This window comes from Strix uralensis, chromosome 1, assembly GCF_047716275.1.
Source record: "Strix uralensis isolate ZFMK-TIS-50842 chromosome 1, bStrUra1, whole genome shotgun sequence".
In the NCBI taxonomy this organism is placed as follows: Eukaryota; Metazoa; Chordata; class Aves; order Strigiformes; family Strigidae; genus Strix; species Strix uralensis.
In genome coordinates this window covers 24983511-25011031 of record NC_133972.1, presented here as the reverse complement: position 1 = coordinate 25011031, position 27521 = coordinate 24983511, and the positions used below count along the sequence as shown (strand labels likewise).

The window sequence follows — 27521 nt, the reverse complement described above, 5'->3', positions numbered from 1 at the left end:
TGTGTCCCCCAGTGATAGCAAAAAGTTGAGTTTAGACTGGCCTGACTGAGTCTAGATTGCCATTATTATAAATTAATATTATATTAAAATAATTAAAAATATTAAAATATTATTCTATTATAGAATAATATTATTATATTATAAAAGCATGTCAAAATCTCCAGTTCTCCTCTTGCTGTAGATGACTCTGCAGGGGGGTGGCTGGGCCTATAAAATAGCTTTTCTCGGGAAACAAATCAGACTTGGAGACACAAAGGGCACAGATTTTCATGTGAAATGGAGCCACCTCTTGAAGACTAATTGCATTTTGAATACTGCGGTCTGAAGGCTATGCGAGCAGGAACTCCACTAGCCCTGGGCTGGCGCTGAGGGGCGTGTGTGTGCTTCCCTGTTGTCCTGCCAGAGCTGGCTTCTAGGTGCTGTGAAAATCCTGAAAATATTCCAGCTACTGGCTGTGGATAGTTATGTGGCATAGGACTTTTTTTCACAGGCAATTTAGAGGAACAGTTTTTGTCAAAATAGCAAGACTACAGAAGAAGTAGCATTGACTGAGTTTTCAGCTCTTCAGAAATAGTCTAGTTTGGTCTTAAATCAGCTGCTTTAAGGGACAATGTTAAGTAATTTGCTCCTTGTATTGCCTTTATTGCTTCATCCTATGGAGCCTCCTTGAGAGCAGCCAGCTCAATGAGGAGTGAATTCCCTAGTTCACACAAAAATGGAAATGTTTTTGAGCTATTCTTTAAGATCCTTCAGCCCCTTTATCTACAGCATTTATATTTAATAAGACATTGTTGTGATAAACCAGCCTATTTTTCACTGCCAGAGGGCTTGCAGTGCTGGAAGTTGAACAGGCATAGCAGTTTTGTTAGAAGAGCAGGGAGATCTTAGTGAAAAGAGGATGTGAGAAGGGCAGGGCCAGGAAAGATATAAATGTATATATGGTTGCTCAATGCTGGGAATAGAGGGAAGTCAGAAGAACCACTAGATAAAAGTGCCAGTGTCTTCATGCAGGAGGCCATCAGCGCCACTGCAGCTTATTGACATGGGTTATACAAAACCTTGCTGTAAGCACTGATACTTTTACCGTAACTCTTACTATGACAAATTTAATTTCCCTTTTTCATTTCCCTCCTTATCCCTGGACTGATCCCCATCTTGCTTCCTCTTTGTTATTCTCAGTTATGCAGGCATATGATACGCATCTCTTGCCAGACTTGCTGTTGCTTCTCACATCCCTTGAGTCCCTGTTGACACTTCATTTGGCCAAGGCCTGTCTTCTCTTCTTTGCCTTTGCAACGTGTGGGTGAGTGCTCTGCTCTCTGGTTCTTTTTAATTCCTGGTAGTCTGTTTTCTGTCTTCCTCACTTGACTGAAGCTGCTGTCCTCAAAATGGCTAACTGAATTTTCTCGCCAACATCGTTGGCAGCTTCTTGAATAAATCATTGGTTTTTATTTTTCCTTTCAGGAACAAGAAGCCCATTCTGTTTCCAGATAGGAAGCATTTCCCTATAAGCATCTCTCCTGTTGTCTCCCATACTAGACTCCTGCTTTGCCCAGGTATCATCTCTGCGATCTTTCTCCATTCCTATTTAGGTGTTCTGCTGTTTCAGCTACTGTATCAGGCTTGAAAAGTCTTTCCCCTTTTGCCCATATACATACCTTTCTCTGTATAAACTTCAATGCTAATGTTCATTTCTCTAAATAGATGTATTCACAGGCTGTTGCTGTTAGAACAGGTGGTCTCTCTTTATCATATCTTGGTGATGTTTTACAAAGGATTGTAAAAGTCTCAAGTTGGCCTTCAGAAAAATAGTTTTATTCATTAGCCCTTTCAGAAATGGAACCGTTCCAGAAATGAGGCAGTAGTTCTCAACACTGGATGGTTTTAGACCTTGGTCAGTGCACTGAGGTGTCTCACGGTAATGTATGTCTTGGTCTTTTCTACCAGTGCCCCACTGACTGATGCCACATCAGTCGCAAGAATTGCACTGGAGTTGAATCCAGCATCTGGAGTGCCCAAGATAAGGCAAAGAACACAATATGCACTCAAGCAAGGAAGTGCTTTCAACGCTTATTTATAAGCTGCATAAGCATTTACCTTTAGACGTACCAGATGTGTAACCTAGCATTGTAAAACTAACAGATCCTTTAACAAGAGACTTAGTATTTTGTACCTTTGAGATCCCTTGAGAAGACTCATATTAAAGCACTATGGAAGCTGTGACTCTTTCCAGAAAGAGAGGTGTTGGACTTGCAGGTAAGTTGGAGACCTCATGATGTCAACACAGTGGCCTCGTGTTTAAAAAAAGCCCGACAACAAACCAACAAAAAAACGCCCTAGCAAAGCAGAATCAGTTGTGTATGTCAGAATCTTATGGGCAGTGTGGCAGTGTGTTTCTCTAAGAGAACAAGCACATTTCTCATGCTGATCAGGACTTTTAGGTGCAGTTGCACTAGAACTGCTACTGTAGAAAATTTTAGTGTGAGTGGGACCTGAAGTTTCTTCAATATAGATGATACACTTTGCTACAAACGTGCACATACCTGCCTTGCTCTTAACTAAATGTGTCAGGAAGTCTTTCTGTTCCAGCACTGTTTAAGGTGTTCAGCTGCTCATCTGATGTGGCATTTTCTTAGTCTATGGATGGTGGAAATTTCCATTTTTTCTTATTAAAAGAGACTGATGAAAATTACTGTTTTCTCCAGTACTGGTGGTGGTGATTTTTTTGCCTTAAAGTTAATACTGTCACTGAAAATATCACTGATATTTTCATAAAATGAATATATTCACTGATATATTCAAAAATATCATCATGCACAGATTTCGTATCGCCAGCTCTGACTTCCCAGCTTGGCATTTTTGCTCTTTCTTCTTTTCTCCCCTGATGCTTAGCTTCACTTTATATTCTTTTTTGATTGCTCTTTTGTTTCTCCACTCTCTTGCAGATCACCCTGTGTGAAAGGCAACATGCCTTCTCCTGCACCATATGCATGCACATCCCTTCCACTAGCAGTCACGTTCTGTACTGACTTGGACTTAGATGCAGGGCAGGTGTCTTTGAGACCTTCCAATCTTCCCATATTTTCCATGTTCTTGTCCTTTTGCTGTATTTCTTCTTTCTTTTTTGATCCTCTTTGTAGGTGGATCTGAAAGAGTGAAGAAAATACGCTTTTGTTTGAAGAAAATACTATTTGTTTTGTACACGACAGCACTTTGGTTCGTTATTACGGTTTCCTGGATGTTTGTCTCAGTTCTTTTCACAAAGTAGGAAGAAAGAAAATACATTAGGATAATGTGGTCCTAGAATAACCAAAGCGACCAGGGAATGTTGGGTAGATGCAGTATCTTGAAAGAAAAGGATTAATATTTCTATTGCATGTGTTTTAAGGTGACTCTATCTCTTTAACTAAAAGCTTGCAAAAGCTTCAAAGTAAATGATATTTTCAACATTGTTTGGTCACCATGATAGAGTTCATTTATGGAATGAGCTTTCCTGAACAAAGAGATGTGCCACTGTGGCTTCTAGGAAGCTGAGTGACTCAGAAATCAGCCACTTCATCTGGTGGGTCATGTGAATGGTGTAATGAAAGGTTGATTTGTCTGAGTAGATGCACTCACTTACTCATGTGGTAAGAAAGTCAGATCACTTGGTTACATTCCTTTTGGTTGAAAGAGTTTTGCAGTTTTGGAGTTGGCTGTGATCCAAAACAGTTGTGCTGGGGATTTGCCTGGTCTCAGCCTTTGGAGAGCTTAACTCTTAATGCAGTTACCTGCATCTGTGCAGGTCAGTGACTGTAAGTTAGGACCTACTGGTCCTCTGAAATTGGAGGAGCTAAGCTGGTTTGCCCTGTGGTTTTAAGTGTAGGTAGGTAGTATCACTAAAATGAAGTAAACTGTGTGTTTCTCCAGCATCAAGCGGGAAAAGCTACACTGATGCAGACTGCAGCTTCTGGTATGGAAAACCCATAGCAATTAGGTTGTTCCAGTAGCAGGTCACCTAGAAGAATCTGTGAGCTGGCAGGGCTCAGTTACAGCTTGTCAGGGGAGCGCGGGGAGAGTATTTGGAAAGTTTGCCAGCACTGTAAACACCTTGGGGAATTGTGAGAATTTTGTAGCAGCAGAGCTGGCACCTTTACAGAATTGTTAAAGAAGGGCTTTGTGTTTTGTTTTTATTAATATGACTGGAATCAGAATCTAAGAACATTCTTCAAAATATCCCATGACCTGCTGAAGCAACAGTACATTTTACCTGTTACTGGAGGGTGCCCGTAATTTGTGTTGGTCATGCAAATTCTCATTGTCTATGTGGAGGTGATTTCGTTGTGATCTTGCAAAAAATCTGCTTTTTGCATGGGAAATCGTGTGTACAAGGTTCATACCTAAATGAATCTATTGTTGAATTGTAATTACAATATAACCATGCCTGCTATATGGTATATTAACTACAATTCAAAAAAAACCCCTTTAGTAATACAACAGAGAGCAGTCTGATCCTGATTCCTACTGCTTTATGCCTTCTAAAGAAAAATGGGAATAAATGGCCATCTAAAAAGAGCTGGTATAGAGAATGAGGTCATACACAGCATATGTATTTGTAGACAAGGAGAGAGCATTCATGCTGAAGAGTACAGTTTCTAAACAACATCTCTACAGCAATGAAAGGGTTTCCTGAGCCCGTAGCTGTCTGAGCTAATGATCTCTTTGTGTCTCTAGGTGTACCTACAGGGGCTGAGGTCAGGCATCCAAGCCTAAGTGTTTGCCCAGGCTTTAAATTGGTATCTTCATTACAAGCTGTATTGCGTGCAATCTCTTCCCTTTATGAAGGTGGAGGTGGGTTGGATGCCTCATCCAGTAGTGAATATGAATTGTGATGCCATCTTCCAGGCCTAGTTCATCATATGGGGAAAGAGTCTGTGAATTTAGTTTTTCTGTGCAATTCCTGCTCAAGGAGAGGCCCAGATTTTTTTTGTGTGAATCATAAGAGACAGGATCTTGTATATTTACAATCACTTATTTCAGTCCTTTCTGTAGCATTGTCACTTTTCAGATTCTGAAAAAATGTATTTTTAACTTTTATGGTTACTAACCCGAATTTGATAAGATTAACCAAATTAAACCAATGCAGTGATATTTTCCCTGTTTTACACACTGTCTGAACCAATAGCTTTAGGAGGCGTGAAGTGCTCTGTGCCCCTAAGTGGTGGATTAACTCTGAAATCTTCAGCAGCATTTTCACTGTTACCATCATTTTACTCTTGGCTTTCTTAACAGAAACATCTGATCAGTGGTTTTCCCACAGTCTCACTACTGCCTTTCAAACCTGGTGCCCTAAAGCAAAACGCTTTTTTCTGGTTTAGTTAAAACTGACTCATAGTTCACAAGACCTTGCTTACAGGGACAGTTATCATATTGGCAACGCTTCACGCAGGGTCTGTTGTAACAAAGAAAAAGCAAAGTGAATTGCTACTATAAATTAATTCCTCCTACAAAATTAATTGCTATGAAATATAATTTTATTCCCCTTATTTCCTTGTCCAGATATGTTTAGACAGATGCTCTGCTTTGTCTACTGAAACATGAAAAGCTAATAAAAAATATTAAATTATGTGCTAAGAACAGGCAGTTAATAAAGCAGATGCCATTGTTGTTGTTTGACGCAAGCTACAGTAAACTACTGGTATAGAAGAGAGACGGCCTGCTGTAGATATTTTTTTTTCCTAAAACCCGAACGAATAAATGGAAGTACCTGAGGAAGAAGCTTTAATAAAGTTGGCCGTGATACTATGCAGAGGTTGGAAGTATTCTTTGGTGGATAACTAAAGGATGTATCTGCATAGGATAAGGTTTAAATTGAGGTTTTGTACAATTGCTTTTTACAGGCTCGGTAGTGTGAAGGACAGATTGCCTCTTTCCCCAAAGTTAACTCCAAGCTGACTTCTCACTGCGAATGGACAGTTTGTCAAAGATGAGGCTAGGTGGAGCAGCTTCTTGCTATCTCAACTATGGAAGGCCAACTTTGTGCTAACTTGGAGATTTCTGTGGAAAAGCCTCCAGGAGCAAGTCCTCCATCCTTCATTGCTTTGCTGAAGGTATACCGAGAACTTCTGGTCCGTAGAATCCGAAACACGCAGTGTTTGATTGACAACTTGATTGAGAATGACTACTTCTCCCCTGAAGATGCAGACATTGTTGTCCAGTTTCCAACTCAAGCAGATAAGGTATTCTTTTTATTTCACTAGCCAGCATGAGCTTCTTATTACTTTCAATTTACCACTGGGGTTTATGGCCTTATCTGACAATTTTATGTCTACTGTCTGTCTTTGTTATTTTGGAGTTTCCCTACCCAGCACATCTCTTTCCAGCATGGATGGCACTGCTTGTAATGCCCGTTGGCAGCTGTAAGAACAAGCAGGGTGATAATTGCTGTTCTGTTCCCCCAGCTGCAGCTTTGTGCTCTGGTAAGGAGGTGACCACAGTGGCTGTTAGAGTGCAGCTTGCTACAGCAAGCCTTCATTATTGTGTAGAGTATTGTAAGGAAAATCTACTTGAGGATGCTGTGGGACAGATCATCCTGCTTTAGAGGAGGAGAGACAGAAATGAAATATTATTTTAGAAGTTAATGATTGTGTGTTGTCCATGTGCGCACCTTCCCTTCTCTTTAAAGACCTATGTACATTGTAAATGTTTCTATGGAAAATTGATATATCCTGGCACATTTGGGGTTTTGATTCATCTTTGGACATCGGTAGCAAAAATTATTTCCTAGTCTTTTGATAGGAGAAAATTATCATGTGTACACAGTTGCTTTTTGCATCATGACTTAAAACAAACTCTACATTTGTTTCTCTGACCAACCAGTCATGCAGCTTCAGAATAGTGTCACAGTTAGAGGCAGGCAAACCATAAAAAATTCAGAGACTTCACTAACAGTGCAGATTTTCATAAAATAATCATTCTTGCTGGCAAGTTGAAATGGTAACACAGTGCTCACTCTGTGTGTAGGGTCAAAGTGGAATAAATGCACACTGTATGATCATCTCCATTTCTTATTGTTCAGCATAATATACATGCTTGTTGTAACAAAGCTGAGGGGGAGGCCATGCATCAGGAATCCAAACAGCAACACAGAGCAGGCCACAATAGTGTAAGTGAAGTGGACTCTGTGGGAGCTTCTCTGGAAGGCACAAAATTGCTTTTTAGAGCATACAAATTGTCAAAAAACACCATGTTTTTGCTGTGCTGCATGTACCTCACCCTGCTTTAAGCTCACAAGAGACCACAGTCTCTAGAAACCTTTTGGCTGGTTTAGAACTTCATTCATTTCTAGCAAGAAGATCCAGACGTTCAAAATGGGCCCCTAGATGATTGCTCTGTCTCACAGAGGGTTTTGTACTGGGGTTGCCCTGTACTGGTTGCACAGGCATCAGACTCTGCCTTGCCTTTAGAGGTAGCGCTTAGTCTTGAACTGCTCTAGTCACTGCCTGGTAGCCATTAGTTTTAGTAGCGGTTGCAGGCAGCTAGTCCGTTGTACAGAGAGAGCCTGCAGAACTGAGTTGCTGTGTTAAAAGGAAGAGTTGTAGGTTTTTGGATCTACATTAAGATCCAGAGAGAGATTCTGCCTACCCTGCTCTGGATCTGGCTGGATCCTGAAGTAAATCTGAATGTGACTGGAGTATTTACAAACCAGAAGGTGAATTTAGGGCACTGAGAAATCACCCCTTTTTTTATTTTAACCAGCATGAGATTTAAAATACACTGTCTAGCCAGGCTGAGGAAATCCTTTGGGTTCCCCCTTGAGGAGTGGTATTTATCCATTTTGTTTCTGGTTAGCATATGATCTAGCTGCAAGTTCAGACCTTAATTTGCAGAGCCAACTCTCTTGCAACATCCAAATACAAACAGCAAGTGAGTTTTGTGATGATTCAAATTCAGAGCTAGATTTTGGATTCAAGTTTTTGAAGCACCAGTTTTGATTTTGGTCCCCTGTTCCAGTCCAAAAAGGATCCTAAAGCAGTCTACAAGTGTAACTGTGATAAAATGTTAAGTATCAGTGATCTTTCATGTGGTGTTTCTTCAGGTTCGCAAAATTCTAGACTTGGTTCAAAGCAAGGGAGAAGAAGTTTCAGAATATTTCATCTGTGTCCTGCAGAAAGTCGCTGATGCTTACTATGAACTTCAGCCTTGGCTGGATGAAATAGGTTACGAGCCTTCAGAGAATATTTGTAGTAAACCTGTGGTAAATACAGATCCAGGTAAGGCCATGCATCTATATCCCCTCCTTTAGAACTACCCAGCTATGTAAGAAGCTCTAACGGGGTGACATGAGAATAAGAGAGTCTAGGCAGGCACAGGCAGGGAAGATAATTGTGCACATGCTGTGCTTGCTAGCAGTGGTAGCCAAGTAATTAAAAGGCATGCTATAACACAACAGTCATGTTGATATTTTACATCCTGTTTTGCTAAAGTCAAGCTCTTTCTGCGTTTGTTCGTGGCTATGTGGCGTAATGGCATAACCACCTTGTGCCATCTATAGTATTTTCTAGGCCTCTACTACAATTTTTTAGCAACACTGTGATGTTTTGGCAATGGAATAGCCAGTGTTTCATGATGAGGACAGTCAAGCAATGAGGCAGGTTGCCCAGAGAGGCTGTGCAGTCTCCATACTTGGAGGTTTTCAAGATCCAACTAGTAACCTCATCTGATCTCATAAATGATCGTGTTCTGAGCAGGAGGTGGGACTAGAGACCTTCTGAAGTCCCTTCCAACCTGAATTATTCTGTCATCCTAGATGATGAGTTATACCAAAAGTCAAAGTATTGCAGAAATAAATGTTTTCCTCTTGAGAGGCTTTTTCATACTATAGAAATACAAGAGTTACTTTGCCCCCATCTGAAGCAAAGTTTCTGTTGCAATAAAACCAGAAGCCAACATTGCACAATAACTGAGACTCTCTTTTTTTGTCATCTTAAAAAGGATCTTTTGAGGTGCCTGGCACCTGCTTTCTAAGACGCATGCCTTCTATTTACAATAATAAAAAATAACAAACAAGTTAGGAAAGAACCACCTACCTGATAAAAATCGCAGGTAGAATATAAATATAGTGAAAAGGCAGATGCCAAAATTAATCAGTGACCAATAACCCCAACAAGCCTTTGCAGAGAGTAAAACAGCCTTTAACAAAGTGTCAGGGTCTTGGCTTTGAGTCTCAGCTGAAAGGTAACAGCCCCTTAAACCAATGCAGTGACAGTACTGGCTTTCAGGAAATGGTGGCTCACAGTCACCTTTCATTAGCACCTGAATTTCCCAAGAGAGTGATCATGGTAGCAGAAATAAAAGTAATCTGCCAAAGAACCAATTTTATGTTAGAATTACTTTTGCTTATTAGCCCCTCTCTGTTCCCAGAGAAGTGGGTCATTGTATACATATACTTTTTAATAATAGTTCATTGTCTTTTTAGTTAGCAGGTACTGCCAGAAACTCAGATATGAACTGGGACGGGACTCCAAGTTTGTTATGTCATATGCTCAGAGGGAAGAGATGCTGCTTGAAGAAATCTACTCTAACAGTACTATGCAGCTGCTCAGTTTTACCAATGAGAGTCTAGGAGAAGTGTGTCAGTTAGAAGCCCTTTTTGATGATGCAGCTGGGCTAATTAATGAAGATGGAGAGACTATTTATGTCTTTGGTGATGCAGGAATTGGAAAATCCATCTTGCTGCAAAAGATACAAAGCCTTTGGGCTAGAAGAGAATTGGACATAGGGGCCAAATTTTTCTTCCGTTTCCGATGTAGGATGTTCAGTTGCTTTAAGGAAGATGAAGCCATATGTTTGAAAGACCTGCTCTTCAAATATAATTGCTACCCAGACCAGGACCCCACAGAGGTGTTCCATTATATCTTGCAATTCCCTCATACAGTTCTTTTCACATTTGATGGCTTCGATGAGATCTATTCCAACTTTGATCTCAGTAGTGTGCCTGAGATGTGTTCACCCAATGAACCCATCCACCCCCTGGTGCTGCTGGTAAGCCTTCTCAAAGGAAAGCTTCTTAAGGGATCCAAGAAAATTCTTACAGCGAGGACAGGAACCGAGATCCAGAGAAACATCATTAGAAAGAAAGTGTTGCTCCGTGGTTTCTCCAGCAATAACCTGAAAGAATACACTGCTACGTTTTTCAAAGATGAGGGGCAACGAACACTGGTATTGAACCAGTTGGAAGCTAACCCCAATCTCTGCAGTTTGTGTTCAGTGCCTTTGTTTTGCTGGATTATCTTTAAATGCTATGAACACTTCCATTCCATGTTTGACAGCCACGAGCTTCCAGACTGTTCTGTTACATTGACAGATGTATTTTTGCTCATGATTGAAGTCCATCTGAACCGATCTCTGAAAACAAGTTTGCTGAAGAACACTACCAGGAGCCAAGCAGAGATGTTCAAATCAAGGAAGGAAACTCTTCTAGCTTTGGGTAAAATGGCATATAAAGGGATGGAGAACTCTTTCTTTATCTTTGAGCAGGAGGAGGTCTCATCAGTGAACATCTCTGAAGGGGATTTGCAATTGGGCTTTCTCAGGATAGTTAAAGGTTACAGTGGCTGTGACAATCAGACCACTTATGAGTTCTTGCACTTAACCCTTCAGTCTTTTTTCACAGCTTTGTTCCTGGTTATTGAAGAGAAAGTGAGTGCCAAGGAGTTACTTCAGTTTTTCAATGAATGTTCTTCCACTGAGACTGCCCAGCCTACTTGCTTTCGTATTCCTTGGTTGAAGAAACAACTAGCAGGGGAGGATCCTTTCCGAAATAATGAACACTTTCATTTTACCAACCTGTTTCTTTGTGGCCTGCTTTCTAGATCCAGGCAGAAGCTCTTCAGACATTTAGTTTCGCCTGCAGTCATTAAGAGGAAGAGAAAGACACTCATCACATACCTTGGGGAGAGCATGAAATCCCACCTGAAAGGCATCACTCGATCCAGGCTTCCAAACTACAATCAGATCCAGGTCCAGCCCAACTTTATTTGGATGCTGAGGTGCCTTTATGAGACTCAGAGCGAGAAGGTGGGGAAGTTGGCTGCCAAACGCATGCGTGCCAATTACATCAAGCTCACATACTGCAATGCCTACTCTGCTGACTGCAGTGCTATTTCCTTTGTCGTGCATCACTTTCAAAAGCGCCTCGCTCTGGATTTGGACAACAACAACATCAATGACTATGGAGTAAAACAGCTGCTACCTTGTTTCAGCAAGCTTGCAGTGATCAGGTAGGAGTCTGTGCAGGCAGGTCCTTGCTTATCCTTGGTTTATTCCACAAACTGCTGAGCTGGAGGAAATGTTCTCGAAAGTGGAGAAAGATGAGGGTTTTTATGGCTCCTGGAAATTAAAGTTTCAGATCTTCTGAAATCTTTGTTCAGCCAGTCACAGAACCAGAGACCAGCTGTGAATTCGGCAACCCAAATGGAAGGGGTCATAAGAAGTCCTTAGAAGCCAGGACTGTTTAAACCTGTAGGTTTAGTTAGCTCCATCTCAAATTGTTTTGTCTCAAAAGAGGATTTTTATAGGAGAAAGTGCTTAAGTGAAAAGAAAGGAAACAAGTGCTTCCTCCATTATCTGAAGATTGCCTGAGCCTATCTCTGCCCTCGGTCATATGGGGTAAGAGAGGATCTACTACTCACGATAACCCTTGATCAAAAGCTCTGAATTTCTTGCTTTTACATCTTGCTGAGATGTCTTGCTTTCACAGAACAAAAGCTGACACTGTAGTACTCCATGAAAGGATGGAGTTGAAGTCTTTAGATGTGGTGTTTCCCTGAGGTGATGTGGAGGGAGGACACATGGCTTAGTGTGATCAGGGGAAACTAACTCCACCTCTAACATCACAGGCCAGATTGTTCCACCTCCAGTCTTCTGAGGTTGTGCCATGTAGCTATACCTTATTTGTCCAAACATTTAGATGCAGGAAACCAGGAACTTCAAATATATATATTTTTTAAATCTCCTGCAGCCTTATGAGATTTTTTTTTTTTATAAATAGATTTATTCCTCATGGTTGGCTGTGCTCTGCCTTGTTTTCCTCTAGGACTAAATCAAAGCAGGTGACACTTGTTTTTTTCCAGTTAGTTGCAAATCAGCTGACCTCCCAAGAGAAAGCAATAAGGAAACTTGGGGGGAAAATGCATAAGTATGTAAGACAAAATGAAGAGAAGGACAGACTTTCATTATTTGTCCCTATCATATGATCATGCCGTGCACAGTACGATCTTAACACCATCCCCAGCACCAAACCAGTCTGTTAGGTTGCTTTTTTGTCTTGATGGCTCTTCTGATGTTAGGACTTTCTAATGACCAATTTCTGCAGGTCAGGAAATGTTGTTTCTAACAGCTTAACCATCCCTTTCAAAGAAGCAGATTGTTCTGATCTGTAGAAATTGGCTCTGATTTCTCCTATGTGCTAGTGCATTCCAAAGTGACCAAGTTACTAACTAGCAAGAGCTGGGGAAGCTGTTGGTGGTAAGGGACTCTTGGCAGTGAATGTTCAGCTTCTGAGTTTGTGTAGAAACTAAAGCTGGTCAAAATGTTTTTGCAGGGACAGCTTTACCCAGAAAATGTGATTCATCAGAATTGGAATGCTTCACAGGAACCTGTCTGTTTAGGCAAGGTGAAAAAACTTGAGAGGTTTAAGAAAAACCTCAAAATACCCAAAACAACCGTGAAAAGAAGTATTTTTATTCTGTGAATGACTGGCATTGATTTGCTTTGTGTCTAGTTGGGACAATAAAATTAGAAACATCTAGCACACCTATGGGACTGCAGTTTCCTGGCCAGGGCTTTTCACAACCTTTGTTCAGTGAAGCCTGAATGTGTTGTGACTTTCAAGATGCCTGGCTTTCGCTAGGTACTCAGAGAGAAGGTTGCAAGAAGAGTAGTTTGGAAAGCTTCCTTTTGCTAGGGTGTCAAGCAGAATTTCTTCCTGCAATCACAGTAAACGCAAGAGGAGAATGAGGTGTTTGTCTCTGGTTTCTGACTTACTACATGTTATTGTTTTCAGTTCTATGGGAACAGGTTCCAGAGCATTACCGTGGAGATGGGGGCTTTTTGTTTTCTGTTGATTTTGAAGTGAGTCATATGAAACTGAGCTCACATTTCCCTTAATGGTTTTTAATAAATGGCATATTTGTTAAAATGTATATATACCTGTTAAAATATATATATACCTGTTAAAATATCAGAGGAAAATGCACAGACCTCCAGTCGTTCGTTAACTCATGGATGATGAACACTTGTAATCTGTATTGATTCAAACTTTCTTTTTGTTCCCTTCATTCCAGGCTCAGTGTAAATCAGGTAACAGATCACGGTGTAAGGATCTTGTATGAAGAACTCTCGAAGTACCAAATTGTGACTTTCTTGGGGTATGTACCAACCGGGAGCAAAACGCTAGATACTGATATTAGAAAATAAAACTGCAGTGCTGACACTACTGACACAGCAAAGGTGGGCTGGAAACCACAGTTACCTCCTCATTTACTGAATATAAGCAGTGCAGCATTTTGTGTCAGAAACGATTCAGCTGCCGTCCTGTAACAGTGCACTGGGAAAGGGACCACAGCTTCCTCTCCCGTTGCACTGCCTCACAGAATGGCCTCTGCCGACATCAAGTCCTTCCATAACACAGTGTGGACCACGGCCAGGTTACTGAACTGTGTGGGCTTGCTAGTGTTATACCTAAAGCCTTCTGCTAGCTGTAGAGGGGAGAAAGCACGAGGAAGAGAGTGTGTGCTTTATAGCTAGAGCTGCTGTTTTCTCTGCTGTAAACTGATTTATTTCAACTATGCAGAGCAAATACAGCTTGGTAGAGACCAGTATCAGGAACACAGAGTTTCAAGTGTCATGTTCATGGTAGCAATTTCTTTTAAGACCTTCATTAGTTCTTAATCAAGTTGAAGCTGGAAGGCATGTTAGCTCTGACTTCCTGCTCTTGGCTAAGTAGCTACATAAAAATGACTTTCTGAGAAGTGAACATGGATGCCAAGAGTTGCCTCCTTCCTCCAGTGCCGTAATATAAGTACATCTGTTCAGGTATCTGATCTTCAGTAATATTTGCAAGGAGATTTTATGACTTTTAAAAAAGACAAAAATACGTTCTTCTAGTGACTTCTCTTCTGGCAATATTATTTCTGTACTAACACAGGAATAAAGGGAAGCTTTGCTTGCTTGGGGAGACCATTTATTTAAAAAATTATATAAATATTTTCCCATGATTTACAGTCTGGTCTCCTTGTATTTTATATCTAGCCTTTCACCATATGAATTGTATATCAAAATAGAAATACAAGCACATGTGAATGTGTCCAAAGCCATACAAAAAAGACAGATGCTATGTCTGCTTTATAAAAAATTCAGGTTGTAAATATTAAAGTAACAGCAGGAATAACCTATTTTTCCAATGTGGTTTTTCTTTAAGCTTATACAACAATCAGATCACTGACGTTGGAGCCAAATATGTTGCAAAACTAATTGAAGAGTGTTCAAGCCTTGAATACGTTAAGTATGTTGGGATTTTTTTTTTCCTTTCTACATTATTCTAATTAAGGTAAAGCAACTTGAAACAGGAGAGAGATTGGAAAAAAGACAAGAATTATCTTTCAAATAAAATGTAATTTAGGTTGCAGTTGTATGTTCTTCTACAGTAGTCTAGCAGTGAATAGCAGCAGGTGAAACTCTTGAATCCATAGTATTTACTGGAATATAGTAGTAAGTAAAAGGAGAGCATGAGACCTGTTCTTTACTTAAATCCAGTCTGAGCACCTGAGTGAGGCTTAAGTAGTGCATGAACCTTGCTGGCCCTTGCAGTAGGCGAATTCACTTCAGTTTAGGACCAAGCTTCTTTGTATCTCGTCTTTTATGGGCCATTGGAGTCAGGCTGTGCTGGTGTCATACCTCAACTCTGTAATTCCCCACATTCACTTGATGAGTTGTTCCCTTTAAGTCCTGGAACTTCCCCAGATAAGAGTGTCTGACCATGCATAACACTGGTTTGACATAAAGGTAGATCATTAACCAGTGGTTTAATTGTGACCATAGCAGAAAATAGAGGTAACTACAGCAATGTCAGCTGGTTGGTATGAATGTAGCAACGAGCAGCCAGGGACTCTTGGGTTCTAGTCCTTGTTCTACCACTAACTTGTTCTGAAACCCCACACTAGCCACATCCTTCCCACTTGAAATATTTGCAGACTTTTGAAATCCAAGAACACTTTGGTTCTTTCACTGCTTTGACACAGTGCTTTGCTTATTTAATCTATCTTTCATAAAAGAGCCTGGTTACTTGCAGGCTGTGTAGTAACCCCACGGATTATTTTGACATCGAGTGTTTATTCATGTGCCTGAAGTCAGTCAAAGCCAGCTTTACTTTATGTAAATGTAGTGAGCTGAGGAGTTTTTAGTTTTGATTTGTTCTTTACACCAATGTATATGCAACTGAGACTTATCTCTTCCTTGAACTCCAGCCATCTGATATCACCACATAGGCCAAAAAAAGAAAAGGTCTTCTGTAGAGTGCCAGTCAGAGACACTCATTGCTGTGCTCACCCATGCCACTGCCTATAGCCTGTGCTCAGAACAGACAGACTTGAAATTATTACAATCCGTGCTTATCAGCTGCAGTCTCCTCTGGAGCCACACAATCAAGAAGTATTCTATTCTCCGTGGCATCGTGAAACATGCTGCATGTAATTCATGTACTCTGTAGCAACTGCTGATATTATGAACTATATTAAAAACTAGGCAGGGGTCCTTGCCTTGAGGATCAGTTCCTAAAGCTCATTTCTGACATACTGAGCACCACACCCTTATCAGAAGTAATACTTCTGATTTGGAGGGCTGACATTCAAAATATGTGAAAGACAAAATGATGTCTTAATCAAAGGTCAAATACCTGCAGTATTTTTTTACTCTAGGTTAATCTTTGATAACTGTAGCTAGCCTCCAGACTTAATTAGCCTTAAATACTGCTTGTATTGCTTTCTGAGCTGGTGTTCTAATAGCTGTACAGTTGTAAGTGATGTACCTCATCGATTCATGTATTTTGTGCAGAATAGGAGCAAACAAAATAACTAGTGAAGGAGGGAAGTGCCTTGCCCAGGCCATCCAGAAGAGCAAGACAATGTTTGAAATTGGGTAAGTTCAGCGCTAAGGAGCAGAGCTCAGGGCTTGATCTTGGCAAGACATCTGTAAATCCCTTAGGATTCCTTTTTTCATTCTTACCTTCTCTACTTCTGCTATTCCTTCCCCACCTCCCCATCATCGGCATTAGAACAAACTGGTGCAGAAGCAGAGCTACATTTTTCTCTCAGAGGGAAAACGAGGGCTGCTTTGTTGTTTGCCAGTTCACACAATGTTTGTTTTGGGTTTGGGTTTTTTTTTCCCTGTTCTGACAGAACCTTAAAGGAGAGACAAACTAGTGAGAGGACAGTATGTAAAGATAGCCACTTTCCGTATGGCAGCACAGCTGTTCTAGAGATATTTGGTCATTTTTAAGTCTGGGTGGTTTTATGACTGTTGGCAGTGTACCTAGTTATTGAGTCTCATTGTTATAACTGTCAAACCTTCTGCATCAAGTCCTAATAAAGTTGCGAACTGGGAGAATAAAAAGTAATTCCCATCATTCTTCTCTCTAGTCCTTCCCTAACTGAAGAGTCTGCTATTATTGGAGAGAGGACTGAATGTACTCTAAATCTTTAGTGTCTGTCCTCTTTCTAAGGAGAGGTGCTAGACTTGAGGGTTTGATTTTTTTTTTTTTTCCACTCCACAGGAGAACATTTTCCTCAGAGTCCAATACTCGAATACATGGAATTAAAACTCTGTTTGGCCATTCTGAATATCTGAATAACCCTTAAATATGAAAATCCGATTTGAACAATCAGATTTTTGTCCTTTAATTTTGTGGTACTACAACATTTCACAAGCACAGTCAACAGCGTGCACATTTCCGTTGTCATATAGCTGGGTCTGCTGTGCTGTACTTGCTGCAGTTTCACTGAAGGACTCTGGTTTTCTCCTGTGGAGGAAATAATCCCTCCAAATGGATTTAGGATAGCTTGGACAGAAATGTTTAAACAGATATATTCAACATTTACATAACAAACTGCACTGGGTCTGAAGGACAAGGAAATTCTGGGGAACTTACTGGAAGTGGATGTGTTCAGATACCACAAAGCTCAATTGATTTTAAAAGAGCTGCCAACTAATTACCCATCAAGCTGAGTGTGGCTCTGAGTCATCAAGCCATGATCCAGTTTTTACCACATTACCTTCTCTTAACCCTTTGTGTTACCAAGGATTGTTTTGCCATTGGAAATACTATTCCTTACAGATGGGTGGAAGATCCCAGGGTCATACTGTCCCTGGGAGATTTTGATCTTTCTCTTGGCAGCTGGCAAGAGAGGAGATACCACTTGGGTATAATGCTGAAGGAACTGCAGCCGTTTTGCTTGGGGGAGCTTGTAGAGCAGTTCACTTCAGAAAGTCACCCATTTGGCTGTGGGTCCCCACACAGTTGTGCGTCTGGGGTGTCTTTCCCAAGACCTGGACTTTGCACTGTGTAAAGGCCAGTCTGTGCCTAACAGGTAACAGGAAAATCGCAGCAGGGGGATGGGGAGGAAATTCTGAGCAGGGAAATGACAGGATTTAGGACTTAGTGTATTTCTCACCACAGCTCACTGTACTGGACCACAAGAATCCTTTCTTTACCCCATAAGGGTATGGGGCTGGAGAGGGTTTGCCCAGCGCAGCAAGGTGATCCCAAAAGTATTCCTGCTGCAGCAGGCTGTCTCCTAGAGCTGCTTCTATGCTGTGGCCTTAGGGTACTGTTGAGTCAGCAGAGGCTGGTGGTGTGGTGTGCAGGGAGTGGAACATGCCTGTCTCAGCGGGGAGGGTACCTGCCAGGTTTCTCACAAGACTGTGAAGTAATCAGGGAGAGGGGAGGGAAGAGAAAAAAAGGGAGACTGTAATGCTGAGGGGCAGTAAGGCAGCACACTGACAATCTCCTGGTTTCCTCTCTTCACCAGGATGTGGGGTAATCAAGTTGGAGACGAAGGAGCAAAGGCATTTGCAGAGGCACTAAGGAACCACCCCAGGTTAACGAACGTAAGGTAAAACACCAGCCGAGCCAGGCAGCTCAGCGTAGTGCTGGCTTTCCCATCGTGCTTTGAAGCGATGACTCTTCCTCCAAGCGCTTGGAACGCCATCTGATATTGCAGCCTTCTCTGTGTAACCAACAGGCTCCTGGTGCAAGCAAAAGGCCATATTGAATCAAAAAGCCCTGTGCAGCCATTAAGCAAGTTAAAGATATTGCAGGGCTGGCATCCTTCCCTCTATCTGCACCTCCTCCCCTCATGCTGCACAGAGTTACTGGCATTTGTGAAAGCACATGGTCAGTGGGTGCCATTTTGATCCGGGAGCATTAGCAGAACGATGCACCAGCTGTCACAGAATCAGGCTCTCAGTGAGCTCGGTGTTAACAGTTTCAGTTGTAAAGGTACAGCAGCTTTTACCAAAGTAATTTTTAGGTAATAAACTGTTTGGGTAGGGACTGAGGCATTCTTAAATTCGGGCTCATCCTGTACTCCAGTGGAGCTAGGACACCACACATTCAGTGCTAATGAGATGTAGTTCTCACCAGAGTTCAGTGATTCATCTGAAACTAGCCTTCTGGAAGCCCTAGGAGAGGGGTAAAGTTGGGAGCACAGCACAGGGGGAAGCCAGCAGCGTAAAACAGCCCATCTCCTGCCAGACTTTCAGATGCTGGCTAGGGATTTAAAGATGCATGTTGTGGCAGCTGCTGCTGTTCTGGAGTCCCTCCACACAGCTGGAGCACTGGGTTCACTGTGATCCTTTCGATTTGTCTTCCAGTTTCACTGACCTCCACGATGAGGGAGCAGACAAGGCTCTTTGGTTTCACCACGAGGTGGCACATGGCACTAGTTTCTTTAGAAATACGTACTCGGGGAGTTTGGGGATCTCTGGAGAGCTTATTGCTGCCACTTCAGATCAAGGGATTTCAGAGCTGGTGCCTTGTCCTCCTTTCTGTGAGCAGATAGCAGGGCTTAAAAATTAAAAGCTGAACAGGTGCAGTGACCTAGATATATTTAAACTTAAAAGCTATCTGAAATAGCCATCTTTTCATAATTGCAGAATCCATCCAGATGCATCAGACTTGAAAGAAAACATTTTGAACCTGAATCAGAGCTGAGGGATTCTCAGACTGGAACAAATGTGCTGATGAATGTGCATGCAAAAATAAGGAGTAGTAACTGTGCTAGCTAAAGCTAAGTTTTGCTGGCACCTGTGGAGGGTGAATCTTCTGCTCTGTAGTGCACTTGCACTTGGGTTCATTTCTTACCTTCCAGTGGTTAATCTTGCTTCATGATTTGATTAATAGTTAGCATCAGTAGTAGCTTTATGTGAAGACTAAGGGAAGACAATCCCTACAACATCAGTTTACTTGGGCATATTTGCCATTTTTAGGCCCAGTCACAATGGGCTGAGAATATCTAGTTTTATCTGAAGCTAGGAGGGACTCGTGCTAACACGTATTTGTGCCATTGCCCTACTTGATCCCCCTTTCTACCTTTTTTTCAGACCTTGCATTATTTTTAGGTTCTGGCCTGGCATTTGAGGGGGTAAATGCTTTTTGAACTCTCAAAGCCTGGAGCATAACTTTAACTGGATGATTTTGCCAATGTCTTTTCAAAGAATGAAGGGCAGACTAAGAAGTGCTTGTGGTTTGTAATGGAAAGCATGCAGTTACAAGCTCATCTCTCTATATACAACAGAAGGTGTTGTGTTTGGAAGAAGAATGAGGTATTCAGGTGTCTGAAGGACTTAAAGGACAAAGTGCCAGCTTGTACAGGGATTTGGGATGGCAAATGCATGTAAAAACCTGTGTACTGTGAAGCACAACTCTTTGTCCTTGTTAAAAGCCTTGACTCTCAAAATCACTGGGTGCAACTCTGCTGTCAGTCCCAAGAGTACAACTCGCCAACAGCAAACCTTACGGCTTGTATGACAGACCTGCACTCAGGCTGCAGCTTGTGAACTGTTCTCACTTGTAAAAGTCATAAGGACTTATGGTTTGCAAAGTATGTGAGCCTTCAAAACACTCAAATGCTGAACTGTACAACTGGGAAGCAGATCATCCAGGATATTCACTAGTAATTGGCAGTGGGAGGCCCAAGTGATGCTGGCTATTTCTTACACATTTGTATCTTTACTTCACAGTCTCGCATTCAATGGCATCACGACAGAGGGAGGCAAAAGTATTGCTGAAGCTATGCAACACAACGACTCTGTGAAAATATTCTGGTAATTGACAGCGTGGACTACTTTTCCTCCTCTTCTTTCTCCAGAGAAAGTTGCAGCCTAATTTTATTTCCTCCAATCCCATCACCTCCTCGTACTCTTTCCTCCTCCTTCTGCCCCTCCCCTCATCCCCTATGGTTTCACAACCAGCAAGCTATAAGATATACCCCTTTGGAAGAACGTGAACATGAGTAATGGATCAGCAGCACATGTCCTTTAGGGACATATTCCAGTATCCCAGTGTCATGCTTTGCTCTGCTCCCTCCATCTTGCTTTCCCCATCTTCTCTCACTTCCATCATCTGAAGTCAAGTTCTTTGTCTTCAGTTTTTGCACCTCTTCAGTGTTGTGTCTACCTTTTTCCACTACACCTCATTCACCTTTTAGACACTAAAACATTATAAGAAAGTATCATTAGAACATTGCTCTGAGAAATAAAGATCTGATACTCTTGTCTCTTTTACCTCCAGGACTTCTCTTCAGTATCTCTTTGTGTCCAGCCTTTATAAATCACTCAGGGCAGGAACAGCACATCCCCCTTTGGCTGTCTAAAGCTAAGTCACAGACAAGCTGGAAAAACAGGGGGCTGAAAAATAATGATAACATCCTAAATGAACATTTTCTCTCCCACTTAGGTTGACTAAAAATGACCTGGATGATGAGGCAGCAATGAGTTTTGCAGAGATGCTGAAGGTCAACAAGAAACTGGTGCATTTATGGTGAGTTACATTCCACAGAGGCACAGGCTCTTTGGCAGTCACTGCATTAAAGCTTCACCTTCCAAGTCTATGTAGGTCAAAGTAAGCTTTCTGTGCATGGTCTGGATGCAGCTGACTGGTTGTAGACCGTTCTAATGGAAGTTAATAAAGCTGCTGTCTAGCACTTTGAACCTGCTTTCGTACAGGGAAAAGTTTAGGCTGCTTGTGTGTCCTAGTAACTTTCAAATACTAATTGATTTAAACTCTCCTTAGGGGAACAGTACTGGCCTAAACTCAAAAGTTTTAAAAAAAATACAAGCAGACAGCTAGAATAGAATAACCTTACTATGATTCTTACTGTATCATTGTACCATGAAAGTAGCAAGCTCAACACTTACTCTTCAACCAAGAACCTACATGACAGACACTTAAATACATGTCCCATTTGCCTGATGTTTTCTTCTAGGGCTAGCACTTTCACTCATGCAAGACACTCATCTATAAGACGTAAATCCCCAGGAAACTAGGGATTATTTCTAGGAATCACAAAGAGACTTGTTAAACTTCTAAGAAAACACAGCATTAGCTGTTCTAATCCAGAGGTTCACAAGAATTTGTCCATGGATGGGCTTGGGCAGGTGTGGGCTGTGCAACATAAATAGCCATCCATTCATTCCAAGTGATCAAGATAACATAATAAATGGAGTCCCTTGACAAGCTTTACAAAGACTTTGCTAACCACACTCTAGCATTCCCTGTATTAATTCTAGTTCCCGCCCCTTAGGAAGCGTGCCGCTTGTCAGAGGTGCCAAGTACTTGTAGCCTCTTTTGAAAGCAGTCGAAGCTCTGGTGCCTATCACCCTGAAAATAAAGAGAGGGGGGAGGGCTTGATTTCTTTGTGCACAGCTGCAGATATGCTTCACTGAGCAGTTTGGTTTGAATTCATAATAAAACTTTCCCCATCCAAAGCAGTCATAGTAATCTAGATGGATGTCTTTACCATGGCTCAGTGTTGTCCAGGGGTTTCTGCCAGCAGACAAATTTATATCCTGATTTGTTGGTTATACCAGTGGATACCTCCAAAAGGTAGTGCCCTGCATAGATGGTTGAACTTGAGACAGAATTGAAGTGTTTACCCAGTAGCTGAAAGAATCTACTGGCTCCCTTTGCATTTTGATTTATTTACCAAGTGCTGGAAGTCCTTTAATGGGAATGCCTCCCTGCTTCCTTCCTTCCTTGCCTCCCTCCCTAAGAGGTCATTCAATTCATTCCAGTTTTCAGCCTCATCCTGAACCCTGTGGGATTCATGCAGCCAGTCACATGGATTGCTACAGCTATGGGGCACACTATGTAGACTGAAAGGTAACTATTGAATTAGGCTAGGCTGATGAGTATTTTTATACTTATGCAGCTGAGGGGACTTTATTCATTTTTAGCTAAGGGGATGGTCTACAGTGGTTATTAAGAATTACCTACTACTTCATCTGTTGTGCTACTTGAGGATCTTTTGTATCATTTTTTTCCCTCAGCTCAGATGAGACATACTTTATAGCTGCTAAGGTGGCTTCCCTGGGACTCACACCTGCTCAAATTCAATGTCTTATTTTTCAAAGATCTTGCTGGTCTGATAAACAAGACAGGAGGATTTGGCAACCTCTAACTGCTAAAACACTAGGCCCGCACAGGTTCTGTACTCAGAATTTTCTGTACATCACTTAAAAATGTCTCACAGTGTTCTTAATAAGAAAACAGAGCCAAGAGGTTAGTCTGTCTCAAAGAGTCTAAATATCACAATCCCCTAGCAGTAGTAAACTGTTCTTAGCAGAAATTTGTCAGTTATGTAATTAAGCTCAGTATCTCCAGAATGCAGCCATGTGCAAGATTAAAAGGAAAAGACTAATATTCTGGGCTCTGTTTCTGAAAGTGCATGCGGGGCATTTGACCAGTACTGTGTACCATCCTCACAGATAGAAATCACAACTGTCTTCTTGTGGCAAACAGACAGCTTTGCTTCTTGACGTCAAGCTGAGCGTAGGTTGTGCATGTGCTGTAAATTAGTTTGCATGTTATTTTGACATGAAGTGCTTGCTTTTTAGGCTTATCCAGAATCAAATTACAGCCAAAGGGGTGAAGTACATCAGCGAAGCTCTCAAGGAGAACACAGCTATTAAAGAAGTCTGGTAACGATCTCTTCCTCAAAGGCTCACTTTGTAAACTTTCTTCTCCTTTAAAAACACTTCTGGCATTACTACTTTCCAGCCTAAAAAATTCAGAGCAAGTTTATGTGAGGCAGGGGTTGTAGTTCCAGCTGCGAGTTTCAAACAGGTAAAAAGCCTCTGTCATTGAAACACTTCCCTGTCTGTTACGAATGCCAAACAGTTTTCTAAGTTCACATCTGTCTGTACCACTGATTTGCAGAATGTGTGTGTTTGCAGAACTGGGGCCTAAATTTATAGACCAAATTTTGCTTGTCCTGATTTATTTTTAAACTTTTGAAAATGTTCATGCTTTTCAGGAGCTAAATTTCAACAAGCAGGGGATGGTTACATTTAATTAGCACTACTAATTTGGTTTATAGAATTTGTGCTTGGTTTTTCTTTGGGCGATACTCCAAACACCCTGGAAGTGCTAAGCTACAAGATTAACTTTTTGTAAGATTTGCTTGTTTTAGATTAGGTAGGCATCACAGATCACACGTGAGCATTGTAAGGCGCAAAGCCAAATACCGCATTCCTTCCCTCACCTCAGGGAGCTCAGGAGTCAATAGAACTGTGCTGGTTTTAGCACCGCTGCTTTATTATTGAACATGAAATTTATTTTTAAATACATATATTTGTTTTAGTGAAAGGACAATGGATTCTTGTTTAGAAAGACAGTGACTCACTATCTGACTAGTGGGCTCCCTGGAGTTGTGGAAGGGATGCTTTTTTCAAAGGCCACTGTCAGCTTTGTCTTACAGATGAGGCATCAATTCCCACTCGCATCATTCTGATTCTTCAGACCAAAATCTGTCTTTTGATTCTTGCCTGAATTTTCAGAGGTGTGCATTAACCCCAATAATTTCATAAATCTAAATGGTTTAATAGATGTCAACATTTCTGAAAGCTTCATTTACCAGGCTGCTCATTTTCAGGGGTGTAAATATACATGTAGATTAACTTTGTGTAGCCAGACGTGAAAATTTTGCCGTAAATCATTTCACATTAATAATGCCTGAGTACTTAATAGAGTTTTCTTCCCATGTTTTCATGGAAGACACAAAATGCCCTGAAGACTATTTAAATTTCTTTTAAACTAGCCCACTGCATGATAAGAACTGTGGTCAGCTATATGCTGCTTGGTGAAATGCAAACAGCTGGGTATTCAACACTGATCTTAGTTCAGTGAAGTTTAGGTTCGGTTTTTATTTCTGAAGAAGTAGCCTTGTTCCTTGTACGTGCAGTGGGAACAGCAGTGCTGTGGCCTGCCTGTCTGAGGCCGGTTCCCCGCTGTGTGCCCCTGAGAAGCATGCAGCTCACACGGCATTGCAGAGCTGTGATCTCTGCTCCAGAACCTTGGAAAAGTAGGAGAGGGGCAACAGCCACTACCTTACTTTCACATCCCTTTTATTTTTCACCTCCAGTTTGAACGGGAACCTGATAAGCCAAGAAGAGGCCAAAGCTTTTGAAAATGAAGAACGGATCATTTGCTTTTGAATGAGGACTTTCCCATTTTGACAAGCTTTGTGTTACAAAGGTTACTCCTACACTTGGACTGCAGAGCTCATAAAGGCGTGAATCTGCACTGCTCATGGCAGGAGAGAGATGCATGATTAGCTGCCTTCTTACGAACGTGCTGCGCTCCCTCAGCTCCATCCCTTACCCTGCCTGTTACTCTTAATCCTTTTGGTGAGTGGGAAGTTGCCTGGGTAAATAATGTTTGTATGGTGCTTTGAAGATGAAATGCAAAGTGTTAACAGACCAAATCCACTGGCATGTGTGTGCATTTTGATAACTGTGTTTAGATTTATTCTGTACACTGATGTAAATAATCTCTAACTTATTTATATACATAAACATACACACACACATATACATATACACGCAAGAAAGGGTGCACGATGCACAAACTCCACAAGCTCACAGTAACTGAAAATGAACATACATAGCTTTACTGGAAACATAATCTGTCTATGATAGTTGCATGGTACCAGTGTTTTCAATGTGAATACCTTTCTTCTGGCTACAGGCAGCATTGTAGACACTGCCTTTTTTTTTTTTTTTTTTTTTGAGAAATGGATACATCAGGCTCAGATTACTTTCAATAATCTTTTTTTTCATATTGAAGCCAACGCATTTTCTTTTATACAAGCAGAAGTCCTTACTGCCATCATTGTAAAAGCATAAAACTGGCAGTAAAACACTTTTTCTTCAAATTTCCTGAGGGCTGCATAGAAACTGCCACCTCCTGTTTCCACAGTGTTTGTTCTGGGGAGGGGGTCTGGAGATAAATGTGAAAAATTAATTAGCAGGCTGCTCATTGCCTTGGCTCTTGGCCTAGACACTGTGCTGGTGGCAATACACCAATATTAAGTTGCCTAGCTTCAGTGGGGAGAAAGGATGATTGAAAATCAATTGCGTCAAGTAGAAATCCCTTCTCCTGGCAACATGTAACCACAGAGAAGGACTGAGATTTGCTTGGAAAGCTTTTTATTCTATGCTTGAATTAGTGGAAAGTGCTAGGAAAGGGGCAGGTAGCAATTACAAGGACCAGCAAGAAGACATTATCTCCCCCAAAATACTTAGTGTTTAGGGAGTGTAACTTTAGATGCCCATAAAAGAAACCAGTTTGCAAAGGAGTGGGGTATTTGATTTTTTGTGTGTGTGTGCAAATTAGGCATGCTTTGTAAAGGTAAAGTCAAAGTCTACCCCACAGTGTGCACAAGGAACCTAAAATGGAAAAGCATGATCCATTTTCCCTCCTTCTCCCATGTTACTCCCCCAAAACTTTGAGAAATGATTCTGCAGTTGCTGACTAACCCACAAAACCTTGGTAGGCTGGAAGAAGAATCTCCAGTTAAAATCCCAAACCAATGAACCCTCACCTTCCCATTTCCCAAATCTGCCCCATAAAGCAAAACATCAAAAAAAGGCTGGCTTTTAGGTCAGAGTTTCTCTGTTTCCTACATGGTAGCAGACCTTTCCCAGTCCCCAAGTCTACTCACTTCAGCTCACTAACCCATTTTAAAATACTCCTAAAGCTTTCCACAAAACCATCAGTTTAAAAAAAAAAAAAAAGAAAAACAACTTAGTGTTTGTTATTTTTCAGTGGCTTTTCCTCCCTGTCTGTGATATCAGTGCTGATTTTTCACAGGGAGACAGACGACCGTGCCGAGGAGAGTCAGCTAACTTGAATGATTTCTGCACCTGAGCCATGTTTTTACTGAAGCAAAAGGGCGCAGAGTTACAGATGAGCTGGATTTCAATTGCAAAAACATCTGCCAAAGCAAGGCCTTTAAAGACTTCTCAGCGACTTTAACAAATTGGACACCCATGCACCTTGTCAAAATGTTCCTGTTTTGCCAGCCTGCCCTTATGGAGAGGAGGAGACAGTGGTGCAAGAAGGGCCTTCAGCAGAGATGTCAATTGTCTCTGTTGGAGGGAAGTATGCTCGCAGTTTGCTCTAGTTGCCAAATTATTTGCTCATTTACCAGGTAGAAAATACAGTTAAAAACTCCAGTTCCTGTCCTCATTTCACTGATTGACTAAAGCAGCACAAAGTGTCCCTGATGGCTCCCTCCAAGCTTTCCAGTGGAGACACTTCTGCCCCTTTTTGGTTTAGAGCAGCATTTGGAGCTATTTGTAGCGTGACAACATCCTCAACCGTGTTGCAAATCCTGTTCGATGCCCGGCTGTTACAAGCCAGGCATCCAGGGCAGTTTTTTCAGGGACAGGAGCATCTCTGGGGCTGCAGCAGCCAAACACGGCCTCAGAGTGGTGGCAGGAGCAAGCCCAGCTCCACATAGGACAGAGTTTGGCACCAATTATGGTACCAGTGACTGTGCCAGTCATAGCTGCTCATTTCAGAGGCAATTTCAGGCTGCAAGTTCTCATTTGGGCTGGACTGAAGGATGTTTCAGAGTGTCCTGCTTCCAGCTCACCCAGGGCAGAGGGTCTGCTTCACACAGCACCCCACAGCTTCGGGAATCATGCTGGGGAAACTGGTTGCTGCAGTGGGAGCAGCTGGGGTTTCCTTGTTTGTTGGCATAGCATTTCAGGCTGCAGTTCTTTCGTTGTAGGCTTACTGGAGTATTTGTAGAGTGCATTGGAGAAACACATTTACAGCTCACAGTGAGAGCCTTGTTTACTCGAATTTGGAGACAACTAACTTTTTTAAGACTTGTTTGTAATTTGCTAAGGCATTCTCTGTATGCGGCGTTATGTTTTTTCCACTTGCCCACTGTGATAATAAACAGCTTTTTAAAGAA

At 41.6% G+C, this 27521-nt stretch overlaps 1 protein-coding gene across 3 annotated transcripts; it reads left to right on the top strand.

Moving 5' to 3' along the window:
* The first annotated feature begins 1121 nt into the window (after nt 1-1121).
* On the top strand, nt 1122-27521 carry NOD1 (nucleotide binding oligomerization domain containing 1). Of its 3 annotated transcripts, XM_074860411.1 has the most exons (12): nt 1125-1556; nt 5880-6218; nt 8078-8252; nt 9458-11261; nt 13326-13409; nt 14462-14545; nt 16093-16176; nt 18066-18149; nt 20278-20361; nt 20993-21076; nt 23152-23235; nt 24678-27521. In XM_074860411.1, exons 2-12 carry the CDS (start codon nt 6003-6005, stop codon nt 24748-24750), a joined length of 2856 nt encoding a protein of 951 aa, XP_074716512.1. In that variant the 5' UTR covers nt 1125-1556; nt 5880-6002; the 3' UTR covers nt 24751-27521. The 3 variants fall into 3 exon arrangements, 2 of the variants coding, with proteins under 2 accessions (XP_074716525.1, XP_074716512.1); XR_012627771.1 differs by lacking the exon at nt 24678-27521 and having other exon boundaries at nt 1122-1556; nt 20828-21076; nt 23152-23211; XM_074860424.1 differs by lacking the exons at nt 16093-16176; nt 18066-18149 and having other exon boundaries at nt 1122-1556.

Excerpts from the sequence above, each read along its gene's own strand:
- NOD1 (XM_074860411.1), top strand. The coding sequence starts at position 6,003 with ATGGAAGGCCAACTTTGTGCTAACTTGGAGATTTCTGTGGAAAAGCCT. Across the intron at positions 13,410-14,461 it reads CAAATTGTGACTTTCTTGGG|CTTATACAACAATCAGATCA; the intron begins GTATGTACCAAC and ends TTTTTCTTTAAG. Across the intron at positions 23,236-24,677 it reads ACAGCTATTAAAGAAGTCTG|TTTGAACGGGAACCTGATAA; the intron begins GTAACGATCTCT and ends TTTCACCTCCAG.